At 36.2% G+C, this 24,364-nt stretch overlaps 1 protein-coding gene across 1 annotated transcript in view; it reads left to right on the top strand.

Moving 5' to 3' along the window:
* The window catches only part of ERO1A (endoplasmic reticulum oxidoreductase 1 alpha), a 56,282-nt gene that overhangs the window by 19,334 nt on the left and 12,584 nt on the right, over nucleotides 1–24,364 (top strand). Inside the window, exons 5-12 of the mRNA XM_003831710.6 lie at nucleotides 5,163–5,239; nucleotides 5,331–5,404; nucleotides 10,558–10,678; nucleotides 13,224–13,270; nucleotides 15,768–15,779; nucleotides 18,923–18,949; nucleotides 19,064–19,156; nucleotides 23,561–23,807. Of these exons, the coding sequence (XP_003831758.1) occupies nucleotides 5,163–5,239; nucleotides 5,331–5,404; nucleotides 10,558–10,678; nucleotides 13,224–13,270; nucleotides 15,768–15,779; nucleotides 18,923–18,949; nucleotides 19,064–19,156; nucleotides 23,561–23,807 (698 nt within the window). The remainder of the gene's footprint in view (nucleotides 1–5,162; nucleotides 5,240–5,330; nucleotides 5,405–10,557; nucleotides 10,679–13,223; nucleotides 13,271–15,767; nucleotides 15,780–18,922; nucleotides 18,950–19,063; nucleotides 19,157–23,560; nucleotides 23,808–24,364) is intronic.

Here is a 24,364-nt window from a genome sequence, read left to right as displayed (position 1 = left end):
ACCATATGCCAGGGTTTGTCTGGAACAGAACTGGTTTATACCTGTTGTCCTGACATCCTTTCTGATTTATCATTTTTTCTGAGTTTCTTGGTTTTAAATAAAATATTATTAACAGTTGCATTAAAATAGGTTGGGATGGAATTGGTAGACAAATACTTTTTTTTTTTTGGGGGGGTAGATAGGGGGTTCTACCATGTTGCCCAGGCTGGTCTTGAACTCCTGGGCTCAAGCTGTTCACCCACCTCGGCCTCTCAAAGGGTTGGGATTACAGGTGTGAGCCACGACACTCAGCCAAATACTTTGTATTTCCATCTTCCTCTGTTGTCTTCTCTCTTATTTGATATGTGTATGCTAAATAGAGTTCTGACTTTAATACAAAGATGACCAACAAGAACGTATCCTTCTTCTGATTTTCTAGATGCAAAGAAACTAAATCTTTGTCTCAAGCACAGTATACTAGGTGCTTGCTGAAAAATAATTACATTCAGACACAAATGACTAGGGACAGCTGCCTCCTTACAGCCTTGGGAAGCACGGGGAAGGTGTTGCACACTGCTGCCCCTCTTGGTCTCTTGGACTTAGTAGCCATTTGTGCTGTGGCCTGTATCATACCCGCAATATTCCTAAGCTGCCAGTCTGCCTTTTGACTAGTTAATGGGAAACCTGTGAAATTACATGGTAAATAAATAGAAACCGAGCAATCCTACATAGAGAGAATAGTCTTGCTGTAGTAGTTTTATCCTTTATTGATAAATTGATAACTGTGTAGTTATTTTATGGTTTGGTAATGCTCTTTTTATTTTGCAATGAATCCTTTTGGCTGAAATAAAAAGGAAAAAGGAAGTGCATGTTTTATGAAAAGTAAAATATTGAATTTCCATTTCTCCTGATAGTTCATCATGATATGTAACTTGCACAAAAGATCATCATTCACTATTCCTAAAGGCCATAAAAATAACACTGGCCATATGAAAATCAAAACACAGAAATCTGCTGATAAAGCCTCAGTGTCTACTTTGCAACAAATTTGTAAAAAATGTCAGCTTTTAAAGGTTTAGCAAGGATGGACATGGTAGTTCATGCTTACAATCCCAGCACTTTGGGAGGGTGAGGCGGGAGGATCACTTGAGCCCAGGAGTTCGAGACCAGCCTGGGCAACATGGTGAAACCCCGTGTCTACAAAAAATACAGTTGTGGTGGCACATGCCTGTTCTCAAAATAGCAAAACCCCATCTCTACAAAAATTAGCCAGCCATGATGATGTGTGCCTGTAGTCCCAGCTGCCCAAGTGGCTGAGGTGGGAGGATCCCTTGAGTCTGGGAGGTCGAGGCTACAGAGAGCTGTGATTTCACCACTGTACTCCAGCCTGGGAGACAGAGTGAGACCCTGTCTCAAAAAAAAAGGGGGTTTAGCAAATTGCAATTATTACTACTTATTTTAAGAAGACTGTGTCTAAAGATAACAGTTTAACATGTGCAGCTGCAGAAAGTACATTTACATATCATTCTGTGATATGTGACTTTTCATTTAGACTAAATAACTTTTAAATTAATTTTTCCCATTATTTTATTATGAAAAATTAAAAATATAGCAGAGTTAAAGGAATTTTCCCTTGAACATTCTTATACCTGTAACCTAGATTCCACCACCTTTTTTTTTTTTTGAGATGGAGTTTTGCTCTTGTTGTCCACAGTCTGGAGTGCAATGGCGCGATCTTGGCTCACTGCAACCTCTGCCTCCCGGGTTCAAGCAATTCTCCTGCCTCAGCCTCCCGAGTAGCTGGGATTACAGGCATGCACCACCACGCCCAGCTAATTTTGTATTTTAGTAGAGACGGGGTTTCACCATTTTGGCCAAGCTGGTCTCAAACTCCTGACCTCAGGTGATCCACCTGCCTCGGCCTCCCAGAATGCTGGGATTACAGGTGTGAGCCACAGTGCCTGGCCTAGATTCCACCATTTTAATAAACTCACTTTATCACATATCTGTTCATCTGTCCATCCTTGTAGCCATCCATTAGAACATCTTGTTTTTCGGATGCATTTCAAAGTAAATTGCCGGCATCAGTATACCTCCTCCTAAATAAGTCATTAGCTAGATGGATCTACGTAAGTAGAAGTATATCATCAACTAGAGTCCAATATTTGTTTATATGTGCTTTTAATAAAAGTATTACCATACAATGAAATGTGCAAGTCTTAAGTGTGCATTTGCTGAATGTTGACAAATGCATATACCTGTGTAACCTAGGCGTCTGTTAAGAGATAGAATGTTAGCATTATCCTGAAAAGTTTCCTCATACCCATTCCATTCAAACGACACTCCTTCTTCAGAGGCAACCACTGTTTTGAACATTTTCCATCACAGATTCTAAACTAATTTTGCTCATTTTTAATTCCATGTTTTCTTGTACACACACAGAGTCAAAGAATGAATTAATAGCTTTTCACTTGGTTCCAGTGGCAGAAGAACTTTGCACATAGTTAAATGGTGTCATTATCAACTATTTCAAATAGAAAATAATTTCATTTAACAAATTGCTTGAGGCTGGGCACATAGTGGCTCATGCCTGTGTAATCCCAGTGCTTTTGGAGGCCACCATGTGAGGATTGCTTGAGGCCTGGAGTTCAAGACCGGTCTGGGCAACATAGTGAGACCCCATCTCTACAAATAAAAACTAAAAAAAATTAGCCAAGTATGGTGGTGCATGCCCATAGTCCTAGCTCCTCAGGAGGTTGAGACAGGAGGAGGCTGAGCCCAAATGTCCAGGTTACAGTGACCTATGATTATGTCACTGCACTCCAGCTTGGGAGACAGAGAAAAAATAATTGTTCGATTTATTTCATTTAATCCATGGACTGAAAGTAAAACTTTTCGAAGTTCATTCTGTTGAAGGAAAACATTTATCACTATTGTGAATGATAGTATAAATTCAGTTAAAGCTCAAAATTGAAGATAAAATATTTGTTTGTGGTAGTACACATATAAATTTTTATAAAAGCAATGTTCTGGGTAAAAACCAGTGTCCTTAATAAATCAAGAAATCTATGAAACAAATGCATTTGTAATAAAAATATACAAATAATTCATAATTGTGTCCACACAAGCTGTGATATTTTACCAGTTAAGAGAGAAGCGGTAATAAGCTGAGTGTGTGGCATGCACCTGTAGTCCTCGCTACTCAGGAGGCTGAGGTGGGAGGGTTGCTTGAGTCCTGGAGGTAGAGATTGCAATGAGCCAAGTCTGTGCCACTGCACTTAAGCCTGGGTGACAGAACCAGATCCTGTTTCAAAAAAAAAGGAGTAATTGTTAAAATTAGTGTGTGATTTATATACATACTAAGTTATGATTGTGAAATTTTTGAGATGAAGCTGATGCTGAAAAAATTTACTTTGGTATAGTTTTAGTATGATAGTACTTACTTTGCTGTCTATTATCAATCAGATTTTATAAATGTTTTGAGGCTTCGAAGAACTAATTTGTAAAACAACCCAAGAGCTTCTCAGTAGTATTGATCAGTTGTTAATAAATGAACCCTCTAAGTTTTTATTGCAATTTGTTCTAAATCAGTGAAAAATAAGTATCAATGAATGGAATGCATAAAGAAGAAACAAAGTTTAGCTGTTAAGATTTAGCAAATTGCAATTATGGCAAAATGGCTAGATGTGGTGGCTCATGCCTGTAATCCCAGCACTTTTGGAGGCCGAGGCAGACAGACTGCTTGAGACCAGGAGTTCAAGACCAGCCTGGGCAACATGGTGAAACCCTGTATCTAAAAAAAATTTAAAAAATTAGCCATACATGGTAGTGTGCACCTGTAGTCCTAGCTACTCAGGAGACTGAGAGGGGAAGATTGCTTGAGCCTGGGAGGTTGAGGCTGGAGTGAGCTGTGGTCATGCCATTGCACTTCAGCCTGGGCGACAGAGCGAGACCCTTTCTCAAAGAAAAAAAAAATCATTATAACAAAGCTTGTAAACAAAGGCTTTTAAATTTATACCTACAAAAAGTAGAGAGAAATCAAATACATTAAGTTAGGAAAGTCCAAATGGTGTTTAATATGATTCAGAAATTATATTCTGAAATGTTATAAATGTGTTTGGGAGTACCTCCATTTGTGGCAAGAATATCCTCTTGATAGAACTCTGCTTTGAATTGCATACATTTATATTCTGATCTGAGATGTAATGAAATTGAGGATTACAATTTCATAGTATCTAAGTTTGACCAACTTTTTTTGTTTGTTTTTTGTTTGTTTGTTTTTTTTTTGGTCAGAGACAGGGTCTGTTTCTGTTGCCCAGGCTGGAATGCAGTGGTAAGATTATAGTTCAGTGTAACCTCGAACTCCTGGGCTCAAGCAATCCTGCCACCTCAACCTCCTGAGTAGCTAGTATTATAGGCACATGCCACCATGTCCAGCTAATTAAAAATTTTTTTTGTAGAGATGGGGTCTTGCTGTGTTACCCAGGCTGGTCTTTAACTCCAGGCCCCAAGCAAACTTTCCACTTTGGCCTTCCAAAGTGCTGGGATTTCAGGCATGAGCCACCCCACCCGGGCTTTAAATTTGTCAAAACATTTAAAATAATGAAAAAATAGAGACAACTTATTTGATGTTTTGTCTTAAAATATTTATTGTATAAATGTACTTTAGGGGCAAAAGAATAGAACTTGTGAAAATATTTGGGCTAAAGTATTTCCACATATTTACCTAAAGAGAGAATGTTTTTTCTTTTTTTTTTGAGACGGAGTCTCACTCTGTCGCCCAGGCTGGAGCGCAGTGGCGTGATCTCGGCTCACTGCAAGCTCTGCCTCTTGGGTTCACTCTATTCTCCTGCCTCAGCCTCCCGAGTAGCTGGGCTACAGGTGCCTGCCACCACGCCCTGCTAATTTTTTGTATTTTTAGTAAAGACAGGGTTTCACCATGTTGGCCAGCCTGGTCTCAAACTCCTGACTTCAGGTGATCCTCCTGCCTCGGCCTCCCACAGTGCTGGGATTATAGGCGTGAGCCACCGTACCTGGCCTGATTATGGGCAATTTTATGAAAAACTAAAAGCAATAAGAACATATTGGAAAAAAAAAATAAAAAGAGCTTCAGATAACTTCTAAATTTTAAACAAGTTTTAAAAATGCAATAAGTTATCTATTTATTCCCTTTTTCATTTTAGTATTCTGAAGAAGCCAATAATCTCATTGAAGAATGTGAACAAGCTGAACGACTTGGAGCAGTGGATGAATCTCTGAGGTTTGATTTTATTTTTCACCAGTATTTCATGTTTCTTTATGTTACATATTAACTTAAAAATAATAATGTTATTTTTTTTCTTTGTTTGAAGTGAGGAAACACAGAAGGCTGTTCTTCAGTGGACCAAGCATGATGATTCTTCAGATAACTTCTGTGAAGCTGATGGTATAATATTTTTGATAGTATGCATTGTGTTTAAAATTATACCTAAGAAAAAAATTTTTTTAAATTATTTTAATCTGGGCATGGTGGTGTACCTGTAGTCCCAGCTTATCTGGAGGCTGAGGCAGGAGAATCATTGGAGCCCAGGTATTTGAATCCAGACTGGGCAACATAGTAAGACCCATCTCAGAAAAAAGTTATTAAAGAAAAAAACTCAGTTTCTAACAGTTTGGCGGTTCTTCAAAAACCTAAACGTAGAATTACCATATGACATAACAGTTCCTTTTCTAGGTATATACTCAAAAAAATTAAAGACAGGGACTCAAACAGATGGCAAAGCAATGTTCATTATAGCCAAAAGGTGGTAACAACCCAATTGTCCAGCACTGTTTGAATGGATAAACAAAATGTGGTATATAAAACACACAATGGAATACTATTCAGCCAGAAAAAGGAATGAAGTTCTGGTACATACTACAACACAGATGGATCTTGACAACATGCTAAGTGAAATAGGTCAGGCAGCAAAGGACAAGTATAAATGATTTCACTTATATGAAATGTAAACAATAGGCAAATTCATGGAGACAGAAAGTAGATTAAAGATTATCAGAGGTTGGGGTGGGTAGGCGTTATTGCTAAAAGGTTACAGAGTTTCTGTTTGAGGTGCTGGAAAAGTTCTGGCAACAGATAGTGGTGATGGTTTCACAACACTGTGAATATAATGAATCCCACTGAATTGTATACTTAAATGTGCTTAAACTGTAAATTTTATTATATCAATTTTATTACAGTTAAAAAAACTCAGTTTCTAGAAAAAATGTACCTCTTAAGTTTTGCAGTTCTATGTAGCTAATGGTTTATATAATTTTGTATATACATTTTGTATAAATAGCTAAAATTTAGGGATTACAAAAATCTGCTTCAGTTACATTGCTGTTGGATTGTTACGTATATTCCTTAATGATGGTCCGTGTTGCTTTTGGAGAAGTGAATATTGAACCGTTAGTCGAGTCTGTGATGTCTGAAGTTAAGCCAGAGTGCTGCTGCTGTTAAAAGCTAGGAGCCCCAGATTCATTAAAACTCTGATCATGGCACAGTGGTTCATGCCTGTAATCCCAGCTACTCAGGAGGCTGAGGCAGGAGAATCACTTGAACCCAGGAGGCAGAGGTTGCAGTGAGCTGAGATTGTGCCATTGCACTCCAACCTGGTGACAGAGCGAGACTCCGTCTCAAAAAAACAAAAAACCAAAAAAAACCTCTGATCAAGATGTATAGATTTTCCAATTCTTCCTTTTTCTAGTATTTCCTTTTTCTAAGTTGAATTGTTAGCCTCTTAATTCACTAAAAAAAATAAATCAAATTGAGTCTTGGTATTCTTCTGTGGCTCTTTTCTAGTGGACTAACGCTCTTTCAAAAATTAGTGAAAACGGGCCTGGCTTGTTGGCTTATGCCTATAATCCCAGCACTTTGGGAGGCCAAGGAGGGAAGATTGCTGAGCCTAGCCTGGGCAACATGGCAAAACTCTGTCTCTACAAACAATACAAAAATTAGCCAGGCCTGGTGGTGTGTGCCAGTAGTCCCAGCTACTCGGGGAGTGGGAGGATTGCTTGATCCAGGGGGTTGAGGCTGGAGTGAGCTCTGATTGCACCACTGTACTCCAAGCCTAGGACAGAGTGAGACCCTTTCTCAAAACAACACCAACAAAAAATTAGTGAAAACAGTGATATAAATTCTTTTAATTATAAGCCAAAGATGCAGCCTACAATCTCCATAAAAGAGAAAGTATTTTTAATTTTGTGGCTTCTTTTTGGGGAAAATTGCTTTCCTTAATGGAAACCGTAGCCATGTTTTGGTATATACTTAGTTATAATTCCTTATTTCCAATTCTAAAATCTGGAAACTCTGAAAACTGAACATTTCTCCCCCTGCGTTTAGCAGAGGCTCATTTAGTGTGAGTATTCATATGTTTCACTGTAGAAATATTTACGTGTTTGAATAAAGATTGCTCCCCCAGGTCCAGCTGGAGTAATATGCGATATATGTTGCATGTACTGTATTACCTTTGTAAAATCTGGAAAGTTCATTCCAGCCGAGACACGCATGGTCCCAGGCATGTTGGATGAGGGGTATAGACCTATATCAAGATTTGGACTAGTGAAGGAAGGGGATAAGATGTTCTCCCAACTCCCTTATTTTGCCATCTTTTCTACAAGGATTTTTTTTTTACCTTAAATATTGTTGTGAGATAAAACTAAATTTATAGTATGCAGCTATAATTTTTTTTAGTCCTCCACTGTTAGAAAAAGGATGGTAATATTTTAACCTTCATTAACATCCTTTTGTGACTACAATGTGCAGCACCAGGTGAGAATCAGTGATTCATTTCTTATATGGTAGAGTTTGGTGAATCACTTGCCCATTTGTATTAGTGTCTTCTGTTAAAAAAAGCTGAATATTTTAAAGAAAGCTTTAGCAGGAATAAATAATGGATGTAAATGGTACGTGAAATATAGAAAGTATTTTTAAAATCCTAATTGGAAATTTGAGCTTTTGTCAAAAACAGGTTCTATTCAGTGATAGAAAACAGCATATCATATAGGTTTTGCAGAACGCATGTTTTCTGCTTCTAGGGCTGGATATTGGCATCTTCCTATAAGGGCCAAATGGGCTCTTAAATGTCTTTTCTTAGATTTTACAAAACATGTTTGACTAGTTTTCTATGAAAAGCTTCAGGTTCTATTCAGTGATAGGAACCAGCGGATCATAAAAATTCTTGGCACAAATATAATTATAGTAATATTTAATATAATTATGGTATTACTTTAAATATAATCGTGTAATTATTATAATTATAGTATAATTATAAGATTTGTAATATAATTATATTAATATAGTAATATTTATTTTTTATAAGCTTGAAGAAGAATGAAGTATTTATAATAAGTAGAATTATGAGGCAACAAATGTTTATCTCTAGGTAGAATATTTAAACATTTAATCATTTCTTGGTGGTTAGTTTTCTCAAAGTCCTGGATACTGACCATTGTTTATGTATTTTATTTTATTTCATTTTTATTTTTATTTTTTTTCCGAGGCAGAGTTTCACTCTTGTTGCCCAGGTTGGAGTGCAATGGTGCGATCTCAGCTCACTGTAACCTCTGTCTCCTGGGTTCAAGCGATTCTCCTGCCTCAGCCTCCCGAGTAGCTGGGATTACAGGCATGCACCACCATGCCCGGCTAATTTTGTATTTTTAGTAGAGATGGGGTTTCTCCATGTTGGTCAGGCTGGTCTCGAACTCCTGACTTCATGTGATCCACCCGCCTCAGCCTCCCAAAGTTCTGGGATTACAGGCGTGAGCCACCACGCCTGGCCTGCTGTTTATATATTTTAAACATCAGGGTTTAAAAAATGAATTTATTATAATTTATATGTGGCGGTTGCCTTTAGTATTAATTGAAACGAACAGTTGTCCATTCCTGAACTAGATGATTCCATGCTAATTTGTTTTTTAAGTCCTTATATTTTGTTTTTCTAGTTATTTTAATTGCCACTTCTGCATTGAACTCTGCTATTTTAAGATGCCGTCATTGTACTGCTTCTAGAAGCAACTTTCCCCCTAATTTATGCTTCTAATATGCTCTGAATTGGAGTAAAAAATAACCAAGCTTAGGGTTTTTTTGTTTGTTTGTTTTTGTGTTTGTTTTTTAATAATAAAAATAGGTATAGTTGAGAGCTTGATGGACTCTAAGCACTTTTGTGCTCATATTTTTGTTATTGACTTTGGTTGCATTGAGACCATTTTTGTCCACTTTTTCATTCTTTGTTGGCTCATACTGTTAAGCTTTATATATGAATAAAGTATTATTATAGTACCAAATAATTTCCCAAAGCCACTGGAGGACTATGGCCCATCTTTTTTTGAGACACAGTCTCACTGTGTTGCCCAGGCTGGAGTGCCGTGGTGCAATCACGGCTCACTGCAGCCTGGACCTCCTGGGCTCAAGTGACTTTCCCACCTCAGCCTCCTGGGTAGCTGGGACCACAGGCACGTGCCATGATGCCTGGCTAATTTTTGTATTTTTTATTGATGCCTGGTGTTTCACCAGGTTGCCTGTGAATTTTAGAATCACTCCTGGGCTCAAGCAGTCTGCCCCAGGCCTCCCAAAATGCTGGGATTACAGGCATGAACCATCGTGCCCACCCTGGGACCGACCATCTTTTTTGTTTTGAAGTTATAACACATTATAAATGATAAATAAGTAACAGGGTCTGGATTCTAGCCTGGGTGTTCTGGCTCCAGAGCCCATGCTCTGACTGTTCTGTGATGTTGGATGTTTAGGTTGCTTCCAATTTTCCCTTTTATAAATAATGTTGACACAGAATCATGCTGCATTGTAACTTTTGCTTCTGGCCAGATTGGTAGCAGATCCTGCTGGTGGTCACCTAAGAAGAAAGTATTTGGTAACACGCAGTGTACGATACTAACACTCCTTCATTTACTGTAGTTATTGATGAACTGCTGTGGTTAATGTGGAGGGAAATGTATGTTATATTCTTTGTCTGAATAGCTTATGATAATTGAATTACCATGTTTCTTTGATTCTAAAATTCACATATTCCTATTTTTACAATTCCTAAATCATAATGTTTTTGTAGCCAGCGTGTACAATTAATGTGGCTGTGTGTGTTTCTCTCTCTTTTCCTTCCTTTCTTTTCTGAGACGGAGTCTCGCTCTGTCACCCAAGCTGGAGCACAGTGGTGCAATCTCGGCTCACTGCAACCTCCGCCTCCCGGATTCAAGTGATTCTCCTGTTGCAGCCTCTCGAGTTGCTGGGACTACAGGCGCCTGCCACCACGCCCGGCTAATTTTTGTATTTTTAGTAGAGACAGGGTTTCACCATGTTGGCCAGGCTGGATTTGAACTCCTGACCTCAAGTGATCCGCCCACCTTGGCCTCCCAAAGTGCTGGGATTACAGGTGTGAGGCACCACACCCGGCCTCCTTCCTTTGTTTCTCCTGAAAAGTTGTTTTAAAATTCCTGACACATTGTTATATTTGTGGTGCGTTAGAATCAATGGAATACAGTCTTGTGTAGTAGCTTTTTAAGGTAACTGAGGATAAGAAAGGTTTAATAAGACATTTTATTTTACAGACATTCAGTCCCCTGAAGCTGAATATGTAGATTTGCTTCTTAATCCTGAGCGCTACACTGGTTACAAGGGACCAGATGCTTGGAAAATATGGAATGTCATCTACGAAGAAAACTGTTTTAAGTATGTGTCATTTTCATTTAGAAAAATTCTTATAAGATGTGGTGATTTCTCTTTATAAACAAAATCATAATGATTTAAAATTAAAAATCAAATTCACTTTGTTAAAAGATGTATTTGTACAAAGAAACATGACTATTCATTAATCCAGTTTCCTTCTGGGGAAATATATAGACGTGAGTTTCCACAAATTTTTCCTTTTTGTTTTGAAGAGTTAGAGGAGTATTAGACCTTTATGGGAGTATTGTAGGCCCTTGACAAATGTTCCTTGAGTAGATTATAAGATCTCATTTTATAGTTAAGGTAACCTAGAGCTGGAGAGGTTTACTTCATTTCCCAAGATCACACAGTGGCAGTGTAGAGAAAAGAATATACAACTCTTAATTCTCTTTTTGGTGCTCTGTACACCCTTGTCTGTGGCTTTAATTATTTTACAGTTAAATTGATTTCAGAGAACAATTATAATAGGTATCATTTTTGAGCACTCACTGTATTCTAGGCATTGTGGTAAGTATGTTATATACATTTTCTTCTTTAGTCCTTGCAATAACCCTGTGTTGCAGTCATCACTGTATTATAGACAGAGAAACTGAGACTTAGAGAGGTTAAATGATTTGTTTAGTGTCAAAGATCTAGTAAGTGAAAGAGCCCGCTTTGTACGGGGTAACCATTAGGCTGGAGGCAGTTGCTGATCACTGGGTGTCTGAGAAATGCTTCAGGTTACTCACACGTAAGCCTTGAGGTGCTAAACTTTGTACTTACTGGTTTTTGGGAACAATGTATGTGCGAGCACATTATGCTGTCTTAGAGATGGAGAGAGTTCTGGGAAAGTCTTTGGAGTTCCCAAATATGGGGATAATATTATATATTTCACTTTTTATAAGTCAAATATAAGTATGAGATCAGTAATTGTGCTTACACCAATAAAATGTCAGACTGTGGTTTTTTTTTTTGACTTGAAGAATTTCTCTAGTTTGGAAAGTAGAGAGTTTTTATTAATTACTTATTTCTGCCATGTATTTTATTTAAATTATCTTGACTATTATTAGAAATGTTTGATTTACTGACTTAAAGATTTACTTTAAAGGTTTTTTTTTTTTTTTTTTTGAGATGAAGTCTCACTCTGTTGCCCAGGCTGCAGTGACGTCACCTCTGCTCACCGCAACCTCTGCCTCCCAGGTTCAAGCGATTCTCCTGCCTCAGCCTCCTGAATAGCTGGGACTACAGGCACGCGCCACCACACCCGGCTCATTTTTGTATTTTTAGGGGAGACGGGGTTTCACCATGTTGGCCAGGCTGTTCTTGAACTCCTGACCTCAGGTGCTCCACCCACCTCAGCCTCCCAAAGTGCTGGGATTAGCCGGGTGAGCCACCACGCCCAAAGTGCTGGGATTACAGGCATGAGCCACCACGCCCGGCCCTGTTGTTGTTATTTTTAATGTGAATTAAGAATGGGAGGCCAAGGCGGGCGGATCACGAGGTCAGGAGATTGAGACCATCTTCACTAACGCGGTGAAACCCCGTCTCTACTAAAAATACAAAAAATTAGCCGGGTGTAGTGGTGGGCACCTGTAGTCCCAGCTACTCGAGAGGCTGAGGCAGGAGAATGGCGTGAACCCGGGAGGCGGAGCTTGCAGTGAGCCCAGATTGCACCACTGCACTCCAGCCTGGGTGACAGAGTGAGACTCCATCTCAAAAAAAAAGCATGACTCCGTCTCAAAGAAAAATAATAAAAGAATCCATGAAGCATTTGTTAGATTTGTATTACTTTTGTAGTCATTTTCTTACTAATTTGTGTCCTGATTCCCATAATTTCTAACAATATAAACAATGTATAAAGGGCTAAGTTAATTATATTGTGTATTTTAAAATATAGCTTACATATTCTGTTCTCAAAATGTCTCCAGTTTTGCAAATTTTTAAAATAGATGTTAAAACAATCCCTATAGTTTACTATTAATACTAACGCATATTTATTTTGGGATTTAAAAGCACTTTAATGACATAGTAACTCTCCAGAAAATTTCTATTTTTTCCTACTGAACAAACAACTTTTATTTAAATTGTAACAAACTTAGCCACAGGGCAAATTGATGTGTCTAAAGATTACCTAAGTGGAAAATAATCTACACTATTTTTTTTCCATTTTTAAATTTTAATGCTTATTTTGAATATTTTTTGCTTATTTGTCTTTCATTTAGGGGTACACTTTGTGCCATACACACACACATATACATAGATATGTCTATATAATATATATAAAAACATAGTAGTGACTCCGAGAGAAGAGCTTGGCTGATATTTTCTCTTCTTTTGTTTGAAGAAGTGATTAGGAAATGGCCTGCTGGCCGCCACAATGGGAAAAGATCAGGAACTATTATCACTACAACAAATAGCCACCCTCCCTTAAAGCAATTAGAGGAAATTTATAATCTCAATAAAACAATTTGATTTTGGATATTAAGCAGTTTTCTGAGATAATATCACTTAAATATAACATGATTGGTAACATATTTATGTTGATATTTTTAATTCTTTTTACTTCTAGGCCACAGACAATTAAAAGACCTTTAAATCCTTTGGCTTCTGGTCAAGGTAAATTACTTATTTGGGTTGTTATATTATTTCTCAGCCAGGGAACTTTAATTCAAAGGAAGGGGAAGGCAAGATAAATGACAGTAACAGTTGAAGTCATATAATCCACAGTCCTGTTTCCATAGAGTTATGCCTCACGCTTGCAGAGATTGGTGCTTAAATTATTTGTACTTCAGTAAAAAGTATTTTTTTTTTTTTTTGAGATGGAGTCTCGCTCTGTCACCCAGGCTGGAGAGCAGTGGCGCGACTTTGGCTCACTGCAAACTTCGCCTCCTGGGTTCATGCCATTCTTCTGCCTCAGCCTCCTCAGTAGCTGGGACTACAGGCGCCCGCCACAACGCCCAGCTAATTTTTTTGTATTTTTAGTAGAGATGAGGTTTCACCGTGTTAGCCAGGATGGTCTCGATCTCCTGACCTCATGATCCACCCGCCTCGGCCTCCGAAAGTGCTGGGATTTCAGGTGTGAGCCACTGCCCCTGGCCAGTAAAAAGTATTTTTATAATGAAGTTCCTGGTATTAGATTATCAAAAAATAAAGATTAGGATATATATTTATTCTATATATTTTTGCAGACATAGTAAAATGTCAGTTTTTTAATACCACAGATAAATAAATATCCCAAACTCTCAAATTTTTTCTAAAACTTGAAATTATTGCAAATATTGGGCATTTGATTTCAACTTTACATGTCTTTATATCTTAATAACATTTTTAATATTCTGTTTTCACTCAAGGTCTGGCTCAAATGCTGCTTTTTCCATAAAACTTTCCCTGGTCCTTGTAACCAGAAGTATTTCTCCCTCCTCATGAAGTAATCTGATGCATGCGTTTGTTTTTAATTCTTTGTTTTCCTCTTACGGCCTTTCCCACTGTGTAGCATTATTTTATTATTATTGATATATCTATCGATCTACCCTAGTACTCTGCCATATGGGTAGCATTTATCTGTTTTATCTCTCTATATAGAGCCTGACACATAATAGATGGAGTAGTTTGTTAGATACATGATCAGTGAAAATTGCTCTCTTCATTTAATGGTCTTGTCTGCAATAGTGAAAGCCAGTTGTTCTTTCAGCAAATGATTATCTGCCATTTACTACATGCTAGGCACTGTGTAGATGCCAGAGGGGATGTAAAATTAAAATTTACAAAAACCCTACCCCATCTGTAATATGAAGAATGGTTTGTTGAATAAGCCATTTCAGTGTATGAGTTCAGACTTTTTCTTTAGAAATTATGTATCCTTATTCTCTTCAAATATGTGCTTACTGATTAAAATCTTTAATGTGCTTTTAGCAAAAGTGTAAGGTTTTCATTTTTAGAATTTATTTGAAAAGATGCTGATCTCAAATAATAAATATAAATTTCCTCCTAGAAGGGGATGAGATTGCATCATTCCCTAAATTCTGGCAGATTTCTCTTTCTTAGATTAGGAATGAAAAATCTTTAAATAAGGCTTTTGAGTTTATACAGAGTCATATGTGGTGACTCAGTGGAAGCCATTGATTTAATATCAGATGAAATGCAAATTAATAGAAAAGAGGTGATCATTATGATCTCACATTATGATTTGATAAAGTAATTAACCACGTTACTTACCATAAAGATACATAGGAACAATTTAAATGTTTATCATTAGGGAAGTGGTTAAATGACTTATGGTATAGTCACATAGAAAATAGCCATTATAAATGTTGCTGTAAATTTTTATTCATTCAAATCAAAAGTGACCAATAACACAGTGAGGAAAATCAGGTATCAAAACAATATGTATAATAAATTTATAATATATCTATAAACTAAAAAGACATTCACTAAAATGTAAATAGTATTTATCTTTGAGCTGGGGAATTATGAATAATTTTTTATTTTGTCTTTTTTTTAAAAACATATATTTGCAATGATTATATATTTCTTTAATAAACCGATGGCATTAAAAAAAGTGGGCAAAATTTGAAGACAAATTTTCAGTAGTAAATAAGCAGCTGCACACAAATTACTGTATTATGTATAATTTGAATCTTATAAATAGTCTGTGAAAATATTCCCAACTGAGGTTAAATATTATAAGGCCAGGCTGGAGGTTTCAAAGCAATAATAATAATATTTAACAGAAACTATATTATAGCTTTAGGATAAATAAATGTGGAAAAGTCTCTGTCAGCCAAGTAAACGTAGGTCCTTAAGATATTGAAGAGTACTCTCAGGTGACGGATTAGTTTTTTCTCTCCTGTCAGGGTATATTAAATCTCACATGAGCTGAACCTCTTTATGTACACTCATGGAGATAACACCATTTAGTCAAATCAGGCATAATTCATATCACCACCAGATAGAGTTGCAGTCACGAATGTCTCACTTTCAGATTTTACTTGTGTGAATGAACTGTTGGACTAAAACTAACCATTATTAAAGTCTTATTTTTATGAAAGTGTAGCATTATAAAAGGGGCACTGGAAGGAATTTATTTTAATAAACATTTTGTTTTGCTTTTCAGGGAAAAGTGAAGGTAAGTATAATTTATTATATATTACATATGTGAATTTGTTTATACATTCAGATGTTTATTATGGCAAAGTTTATTTTTTTCTTCTCACCTCTAAAAATCAGAACTTAAGTTTTACTTATTTATCTGAAAGTCTGGAGGTACTAGCACAGATTAAGGGAAAGTGACTTTGTGTCTGGGTTCAGGCATTAGAAACAGTGTGCCTCAGCCTCTGATCATTCATTTGCACATTTTACCTCTCTGAATGTGGAAGCATGTCCACTCCCCGTCTCCCCCATTGCTTCAGGCCAGGGAAATGTTCTCTCTCTTTTACTGGTTGAACTCTAGGATCTGCTGGGTTTCATGTAGGAAGGTTCTGGGCATGATGAGTATTCATTTCAGAGCTGGCTTCTAAGGTTGATGCTGACTTGTTGGATGTAGGTGTCATTGCCAAGTCTAACTAATGCTAACAGTTTCAGCATACATTAGGTTTACTTTGTGTTTTTGCTTTAAGGGTGAAAATGAAATGACATTTGTTATTCTTAAGACCATATGCTTAACAATATGAAAAGACTTAATGGTGCTTAGCTTTAGTCTATCTAGGTGAAATTGCTAAAATGTGAAGTATCACTTTTCTTTCCTTCAAAATCCTCTATTTTCTGAACATAATTCTTATGAATTGCTTTTGCATTATGTCTAAATAACAGAATACTAAAGTCTGATAACAATGCTATTTTATTATTGTGCTTTATATTATATTAACTGTAGCAGCTAAATAAAATGCTGACTCAGAACTGTTTGGAAGAGAAATTGTTTAGCAGTGAGATTATTTTTCCAAAGATACCTCATATTTGCTACTGGTACATGTGATTCTATGATTTTCAGTTTCAAGTAACCTTATTTTACCTTGAGTATCAACCTAGTTCTATGCTATATTGTTAGCCACATTAGAGGAGGCTACTATGATTTTTCAATTCTATTTGAAGACCTTATTATCAGAAAAATAGATCGTTAACCTGTGGGAGCCATCCTTAGAGAAACTGTCTTATTATAAGTATTGATTTTGGCCAAATATCAAAGGGTTATTCCTGAGAGCTATCATATTAAGTGATTGTTTAGACCACAGCCAGGTCAACTTGAGAACAGGTACTTCAGGATTTTAATATTGAACTGATTTCTTGGCTGGGCGTGGTGGCTTATGCCTGTAATCCCAGTACTTTGGAAGGCCAGGGCTGGCTGGTCACTTGAGGCCAGGAGTTTGAGACCAGCCTGGCTAACCTGGTGAAACCCTGTCTCTACTAAAAATAGAAAAATTAGCTGGGCGTGGTGGTGCACACCTGTGATCCCAGCTGTGTGCGAGGCTGAGATGGGAGGATCACTTGAGCTTGGGAGGCGGAGATTGCAGTGAGCTGAGATGGAGCCACTGCCCTCCAGCCTGGGTAACAGAGCAAGACTCTGTCTTTTTTCTTTTTTTTTTTTTAAAAAGGACACACAGACACACACACACACACACACACAAACACTGAACTGAAAATTTCACTGGAAGCCTAGGTCCTAAGCAGTATTATCCCCTAACTCCCTAATTCATGATAAAAAACTTGAAAAAAAGAACCTTGAAAATTTTTATAAGGAAATAAATTCCTTATAATCCCACCATCCCCAAATAATTAATAATAATAACTCTGTGCCAGGCACTTTTCTAAGCAATTTACAAATATGATTTTATTTAATTCTTTCACCAATCCTAGGGGTATTATTCCTGTCTCCATTTTATAGATGAAGAGAGGTTCAGCAACTTGACTAAAATAATATGACTTGTAAGTAGCAGAGTTAAGATTTAAATCAGGCAGTTTGACTCCAGAAACCATACCCTTAGTTACTACCAGATACGCTTCTCTGCTAACATTTTGATATTTATGTTTTCTATATATAAGTAGTTTTGTCCAACACTTGTCAGCATTAAAGATGATCATATTTTTATCTTATTTGATAGGTAAAGTCATGTATCTTTTGTTTTCATTTGCATTTTTTATTGCCCGTAAGACCAAACAATTTTTGTCTGTTATTACCATATGTATTTTTTCCTTTGTGAATTTTTAAATTCATATTATTTACCTCTTTTTTAAGGGGGCACTTTAGCATTTTTATTTAGTTTATGAGCTTTTTATATATTTAGGATCTAATCCCTTTGTCATATTTGCAACATACATTTTACCGAGTTCGTTGTTTGCATTTTGCTTTTGTTTATGAAGTGTTCTGACAAATAGATGTTTTGAGTTTTTATATATTCCAATTTATTGCTTATTCCCTTTGCCATTCCTTCCATTATTTTTATGCTTGTTTGGTTCATTTTTAACATTACTGTAAGCAACTTTAGTAGAAAACACTGTACAGTGTTTATCATCTCTGTAGCAAATGCATACATGAATCTTTACAGAGTTGTATGATTATTTCTTATGCCTTTTGTATAATATTTCAAGTAAACATTTTTATGTATTGCCATGTTCTACATTCTTGCTATTTTCATAGTTGTATGTTATTTTACCATGTTCACTAGTTAGATAGTGTTCTATCATGTTAATTTAGGCATTATCGTATTTGTAGAATTACTAGGCATTAAATATATTGACAATAATCTTATTAGGTCATAAGAATATAAGTGATACTTGGTGTTTATAACATTTTCCTGAATTGCTCTTTTGAAATAGTGAATGGCATGTGATATTATCAGCTAAATACAAATAGTACCCCTCCAATACCGTCTTATCATTTTAATTTTTTTCTAGTTTAAAAAGCATGTAATGAATCCTTAATTTTCATGGCATGAATTGTTATCAAGGCTAGGTATTTTCCCATTCTTGACTGATTTACTATTTAAATTCTGTATTTTGACCTCCTGTAAAACACTTTAACCAGAACGTTATGAGAATGGGTCAACCTAAGGCAATGCTAAAGCCTTTTAAAGACCAAGCAGCAGGCTGGTACTTAACTGAATCCATAACCTTTCTTCTTCCTTTCGAGAAATTGCAATTAAGACTTGGACCGTTAGGTTAAACAATCTTTACATTGCTGTTTGGCACAAATTTGCTATAATGCTTTAAAACTTGTGAAAACCTTGTATTTTGGCATTTTTCTAATCTTATGACTTATTTTTCTTTTGATTTCAGAGAACACTTTTTACAGTTGGCTAGAAGGTAATTAGAAACTTTAAAATAAATTTCAATGATGATTTTTTTCTCATGAGATTAATTTTATGTCTACAAGATTCACATATGAAATTTTATTTCTAAGTCACTGCTTTTTCTTAGGTCTCTGTGTAGAAAAAAGAGCATTCTACAGACTTATATCTGGCCTACATGCAAGTATTAATGTGCATTTGAGTGCAAGATATCTTTTACAAGGTATGTGACATTTACTTTTATTCAGTCTACCACTCTTAATTTTAGATATTCTTAAAATTTTCCTGGCATTTACCTGAATGGGAAAAGATTGACCTGATTGAATATTAGGCAGTAAAAATTCACTCTTAAATGGTAGTAATCAGAAAGGTGGGAACTGTAGATACAATTGAACAGTTTAACATACTCTTAGCTCTCTTCACCTTCTTTTAAGAAGCTGCTCAAAATTGTCCATATCACTTTGGAAATATTCTTGTTTTCTTGTGGGAATTTAAATAGCTCCTAACAGCACAGTTTGCTATTTGATAGATATTATTGTATCAGAACCTTTTTATTTGTGTGCTCGTATCAGGCCTGGAGTTTAAATGGGTAAAAGCCTTTCCTGCTGCTGTTGATGCCTTAATACTGTTGAAAATGAGACTGTGGTTGATTTTCATCAGTACCATATTTCTTCTGGAATTAAAGTATCACAACTCTGAGAAACAAAATATAGAAACTTCCATTTTATTCATTGATTGATTGCTTGATTGATTGAGACAGGGTCTCACTCTATTGCCCACTCTAGTGTGCGATGGCCAAAACTGGGGCTTAGCCTGGGAGGGCTCTTGGCTTTGCCCAGGAAAAAGTTTGAACCTCTCCTCATGAAGGAGAGCTGTCCCATAGGCAGTGTGCCCAGAGCAGCAGCTTGGAGGCAGTTCTGCAGCCGTATTTATAGTCCACTTTTTATTTTATGCAAATTATGAGGCAGATTATGCAGAAATTTCTAGGAAAAGGGTAGTAACTTCTGGGTCATTGCTATGGAAAGGGGTGGTAACGTCTGCATGTTGCCATGGGAATGAGAAACTGACATGGCACCCTGGTGGGTGTGCCTCATGGAAAGCTGCTTCAGCCCCCTCCCTGTTTTAGCTAGTTTTCAATTTGGTCCAGTGTCCTGAGTCCCACCTCCTGAGCCAAGTCCTACCTTCTACCTCATGACTACAGGAGCATGCCACCATGTCCAGCTAATTTTTCACAATATTTTTTGTAGAGACAAGATTTGGCCATGTTGCCCAGGCTGGTCTTGAACTCCTGAGCTCAAGTGATTTGCCCATCTTGGCCTCCCAGAGTACTGGGATTATAGCCATGAGCTACTGTGCCTAGCCGTAACTTTGATTTTAAATGGCGGTTTAAACTCATTAGTAATTTTACTGTTTTTTTTTTTTTTTTTTTTGAGACAGAGTCTTGTTCTGTCACCCAGGCTGGAGTGCAGTGGTGTGATCTTGGCTCACTGTGACCTCTGCCTCCTGGGTTCAAGTGATTCTCCTGCCTCAGCCTCCTGAGTAGCTGGGACCACAGGTGCATGCCACCACGCCCAGCTAATTTTTTGTATTTTTAGTAGAGACGGGGTTTCACCATGTTGGAAAGGAAATTTTATTATTTTCCATCACATGAATGAACTTGGAGGACATTATATTTGTCAAAATGAGCCAGACACAAAGATTATTATTTCATGATTTCACTTACAAAGGGATTCTAAAAAACTTAATCTTATTGAAGTAGAGAGTAAAGTGGTGGCCACCAGACACCAAGGTATTTAGGAGACAGGAGGGTTTGAAAAGATGTTGATCAAAAAATACATAATTATAGTTAATAGAAGTTCAAGAGATATTTTTATACAGCGTAGTGACTATAGATCAAAATAATGTATTTGTAGTTTTGAAAAATGCTGACAGTGTCACTTGCTTTTGCCACAGAAATGTTAACTATGTGGCGTAATTACCTAGAATTAAGCATTTAACAATGTATATATACTTCCAAACATTATGTTTTACAAAATAAATATACATTTATTGATTACAGATGGTAATGGTATGAAAGCCACTGAAAGGGCAGGCGTTGCTTATGGTCTTATGACTGGCCACTTTGTGAACACAATAAACAAGTTTGCATTAAAATAACCCAGAAAATGGTTTAATCTAAAAGTTGCCATGATCTTCAGAATTTTTCCAGAGAAAATGACCAAGAAGTTGACTACAGTTAGGTGACTAAGAATATAAGCTGTAGACACCTTCACCCACTAAAAAAAAAATCACATAAAATAAGAGTGAGAAATTCCTCTGAGTTGTAATATCAATATGGAAAAGAAATATTATTCCAGATTTCAAATCCACAGAGATCATTTTATTATTTTGCAGCCTTTAACATTCACACTTAAAAATAAAAGATTCTACATGGAAACATGTGCTGTAAGTGTATCATAGAACATTAAATTTAAAATTATTCACTTACCATTAACTCTCCTAATACTTTAATTTCTATGATATATTTTCTAGCAAATTAGATAGATGTCACACTTTGTGTAAGAATTTTTTTTTTTTTGAGACAGAGTCTTGCTCTGTCGCCCAGGCTGGAGTGCAGTGGTGCAATCTTGGCTCACTGCAACATCTGCCTCCAGGATTCAAGCAATTCTTCTGCCTCAGCCTCCTGAGTAACTGGGATTACAGGCATGTGCCACCACGCCCAGCTGATTTTTGTATTTTTAGTAGAGGCGGGGTTTCACCATGTTGGTAAGGCTGGTCTCAAACTCCTGACCTCGTGATCCACCTGCCTCGGCCTCCCAAAGTGCTGGGATTACAGGTGTGAGCCACCACGCCTGGCCTGTGTAAGAATTTAATAAGATTTTCCTTTTACAAACAGAGAAAAACAATGCTAAGTTATTTAATCCTCTCACCTGTGGACAGGTTTGCCTTTTATCTTAACTGATTTGAAAGTTATATTGATAAGCAAACTCTCTAGTTAAAACCAATTTTTGAGTGCATTAAATAAATACCAACTTTCTCATGAAAACCTACAAAGTACCATGTAAAATGACATGGCATGAAGACAACAGTGAGAAAACTGTAGCCATCACATAGAAAAAGAAGGAGAAGGGCTGTGATGAATACACAGTTAGAAGACACATAATAGGACAAACAAAACTAAAGATAACTAGGAAATAAACAGAATTTCTCTTAAAATTCAGCAAGATTTAGCTTTGCAGCATGGAAAAATGTTATCTCCACATGAAGAATCAATCTTATTTCTTCACTATTGATATTTTCCTTCTCTGACTTGAACTTACAAACTAACTGTAGCAGGAATATTTATGGCTTATCATGGAGCATCCATTACACAGCAAGTACTGTGTGTTTGTTTGCTACATTTATATATAAAAAACATCCTCGTGACTTCTGAAGCATCCCTAGTTCTTACCTGAACAAATTGGCTCAATAAATATATAAATTTACTTACGTCAATTATAATGAGAATAAAATAAGTAAAAAAAAATACAGGCTTATGTAGAATTCTTCAATTAAAAGAACAAATGGAATGTCCTAATTAAATAAAATATAATACACAATTTTGGAAATACATCTAAAAATTGTTTTGTGTGCACTACTAAATTTTATAAAAATCATTCTTATTAGTCATGACCAGCTCACATAATACCTTATAAACTATAAAAGAAAAAAATTATAAGAGACAAGAAAATTATAAGTCTAGCATGAGAACCAGGCAAAGAAAAACAGAAAATGTTCATGGGGAGATTCTGAATCATAAGTCAGAAGATTTTACAGTAATGAATTTAATAAAAAGCAGAGTATAGATTTGCTTTCAGCATTTTTGAGGTTTTCAGTTTTCTAGTAAATTTGTCACCTTATTAAGATATTTGTTTTGTTCCAATATTGCTCTATTCTTCTGAAAACAGGTATAAACTCATACTCACCCAAACACACTTACTCTATAATTTTCTTGCACCTAAGGTCTATTTTTAGAGTAATATATGTGCATAGCTAACTCTATGTAAATCAGAACTAAAATTCTGTATGTTTGCAGGCAGAGAGACCACATGTTCAAAGAAAAATACATAACAAATTTTTTTAAATGTTTAAGCAGAACTCAGAATTTTAAGACTCAGGATTTTATTTATATTTATAAATAATTTTTGTTATACCCATAAAAATGACCCTATAATCAATAGCAACTTAATTGTACATTTTAAAGTAACTAAAAGTGTAGAGTTGATAGAAATTTCATTTGCCCTGATGTGATTAATACATAAATTATATGCCTGTATCAAAAGATGCCATATATGGCATCAATATAAGCAGATACTATGCACCTGCAAAAATTAAGAATGATTTTTATTATTAATAAGACTTGCTTTCTCAGTAAAACATTGAATTCGTTTTAAGGATGGGTTCTAGAAAATAAAATATTAATATAAAACTATTAAAGGCTAATTTGTGAAAAACCATTTTCTTGGTTGTTATTATATAACTTAAAATGCAAAATGAAATTAACTTCTATAGGCATGAATAACCTAATATAATTAAAGTAAAAATTGTCAAATTCAGTTTTTAATATTTAATTCTTCTTCCTTCTTAGAGACCTGGTTAGAAAAGAAATGGGGACACAACATTACAGAATTTCAACAGCGATTTGATGGAATTTTGACTGAAGGAGAAGGTCCAAGAAGGCTTAAGAACTTGTATTTTCTCTACTTAATAGAACTAAGGGCTTTATCCAAAGTGTTACCATTCTTCGAGCGCCCAGATTTTCAACTCTTTACTGGAAATAAAATTCAGGATGAGGAAAACAAAATGTTACTTCTGGAAATACTTCATGAAATCAAGTAAATTATATATTAAACTTTATACATTAATAGAAGAGTGACAATTAATGTACAAGATAAATTTTTGTTTTTTTGAGACAGGGTCTCCCTCTGTTGCCCAGGCTGGAGTGCAGTGGCACGGTCATGGCTCACTGCAGCCTTGATCTCCTGGGCTCAAGCAGTCCTCCCATCTCAGCCCAAGAAGCTGGGACTATATGTGCAAACCACCACACCGGGCTGATTTTTGTATTTTTTGCAGAGATGGTGTTTCGCCATGTTGTCCAGGCTGGTCTCGAACTCCTGGGCTTAAGTGATCGATCCACCCACCTTGGCCTCCCAAAGTGCTGGGATTACAGGTGCAGGCCACTGTGCTCCTCCTGAAATTTTTAATTTCATTTAGAGAAAGGAAAACTATTTAGAACATAATTAAAAGTTAATTTTGCTTGTAGGTCTTTTCAGATTGAATTTTGCTTTTGTTTTTATTTTGATTTGGATACTGAGAGGCACACATTTATAGTTTTAAGAGCCATTCTTTTATTATTTGATAATGTATTATTTTCATGTTTATTTGAACAAAT

The sequence above is a fragment of the Pan paniscus genome, chromosome 15 (assembly GCF_029289425.2).
Source record: "Pan paniscus chromosome 15, NHGRI_mPanPan1-v2.0_pri, whole genome shotgun sequence".
NCBI classification, from domain to species: Eukaryota; Metazoa; Chordata; class Mammalia; order Primates; family Hominidae; genus Pan; species Pan paniscus.
Note: the sequence above shows the minus strand (reverse complement) of the source record. Positions and strands in the feature narration are given on the sequence as shown.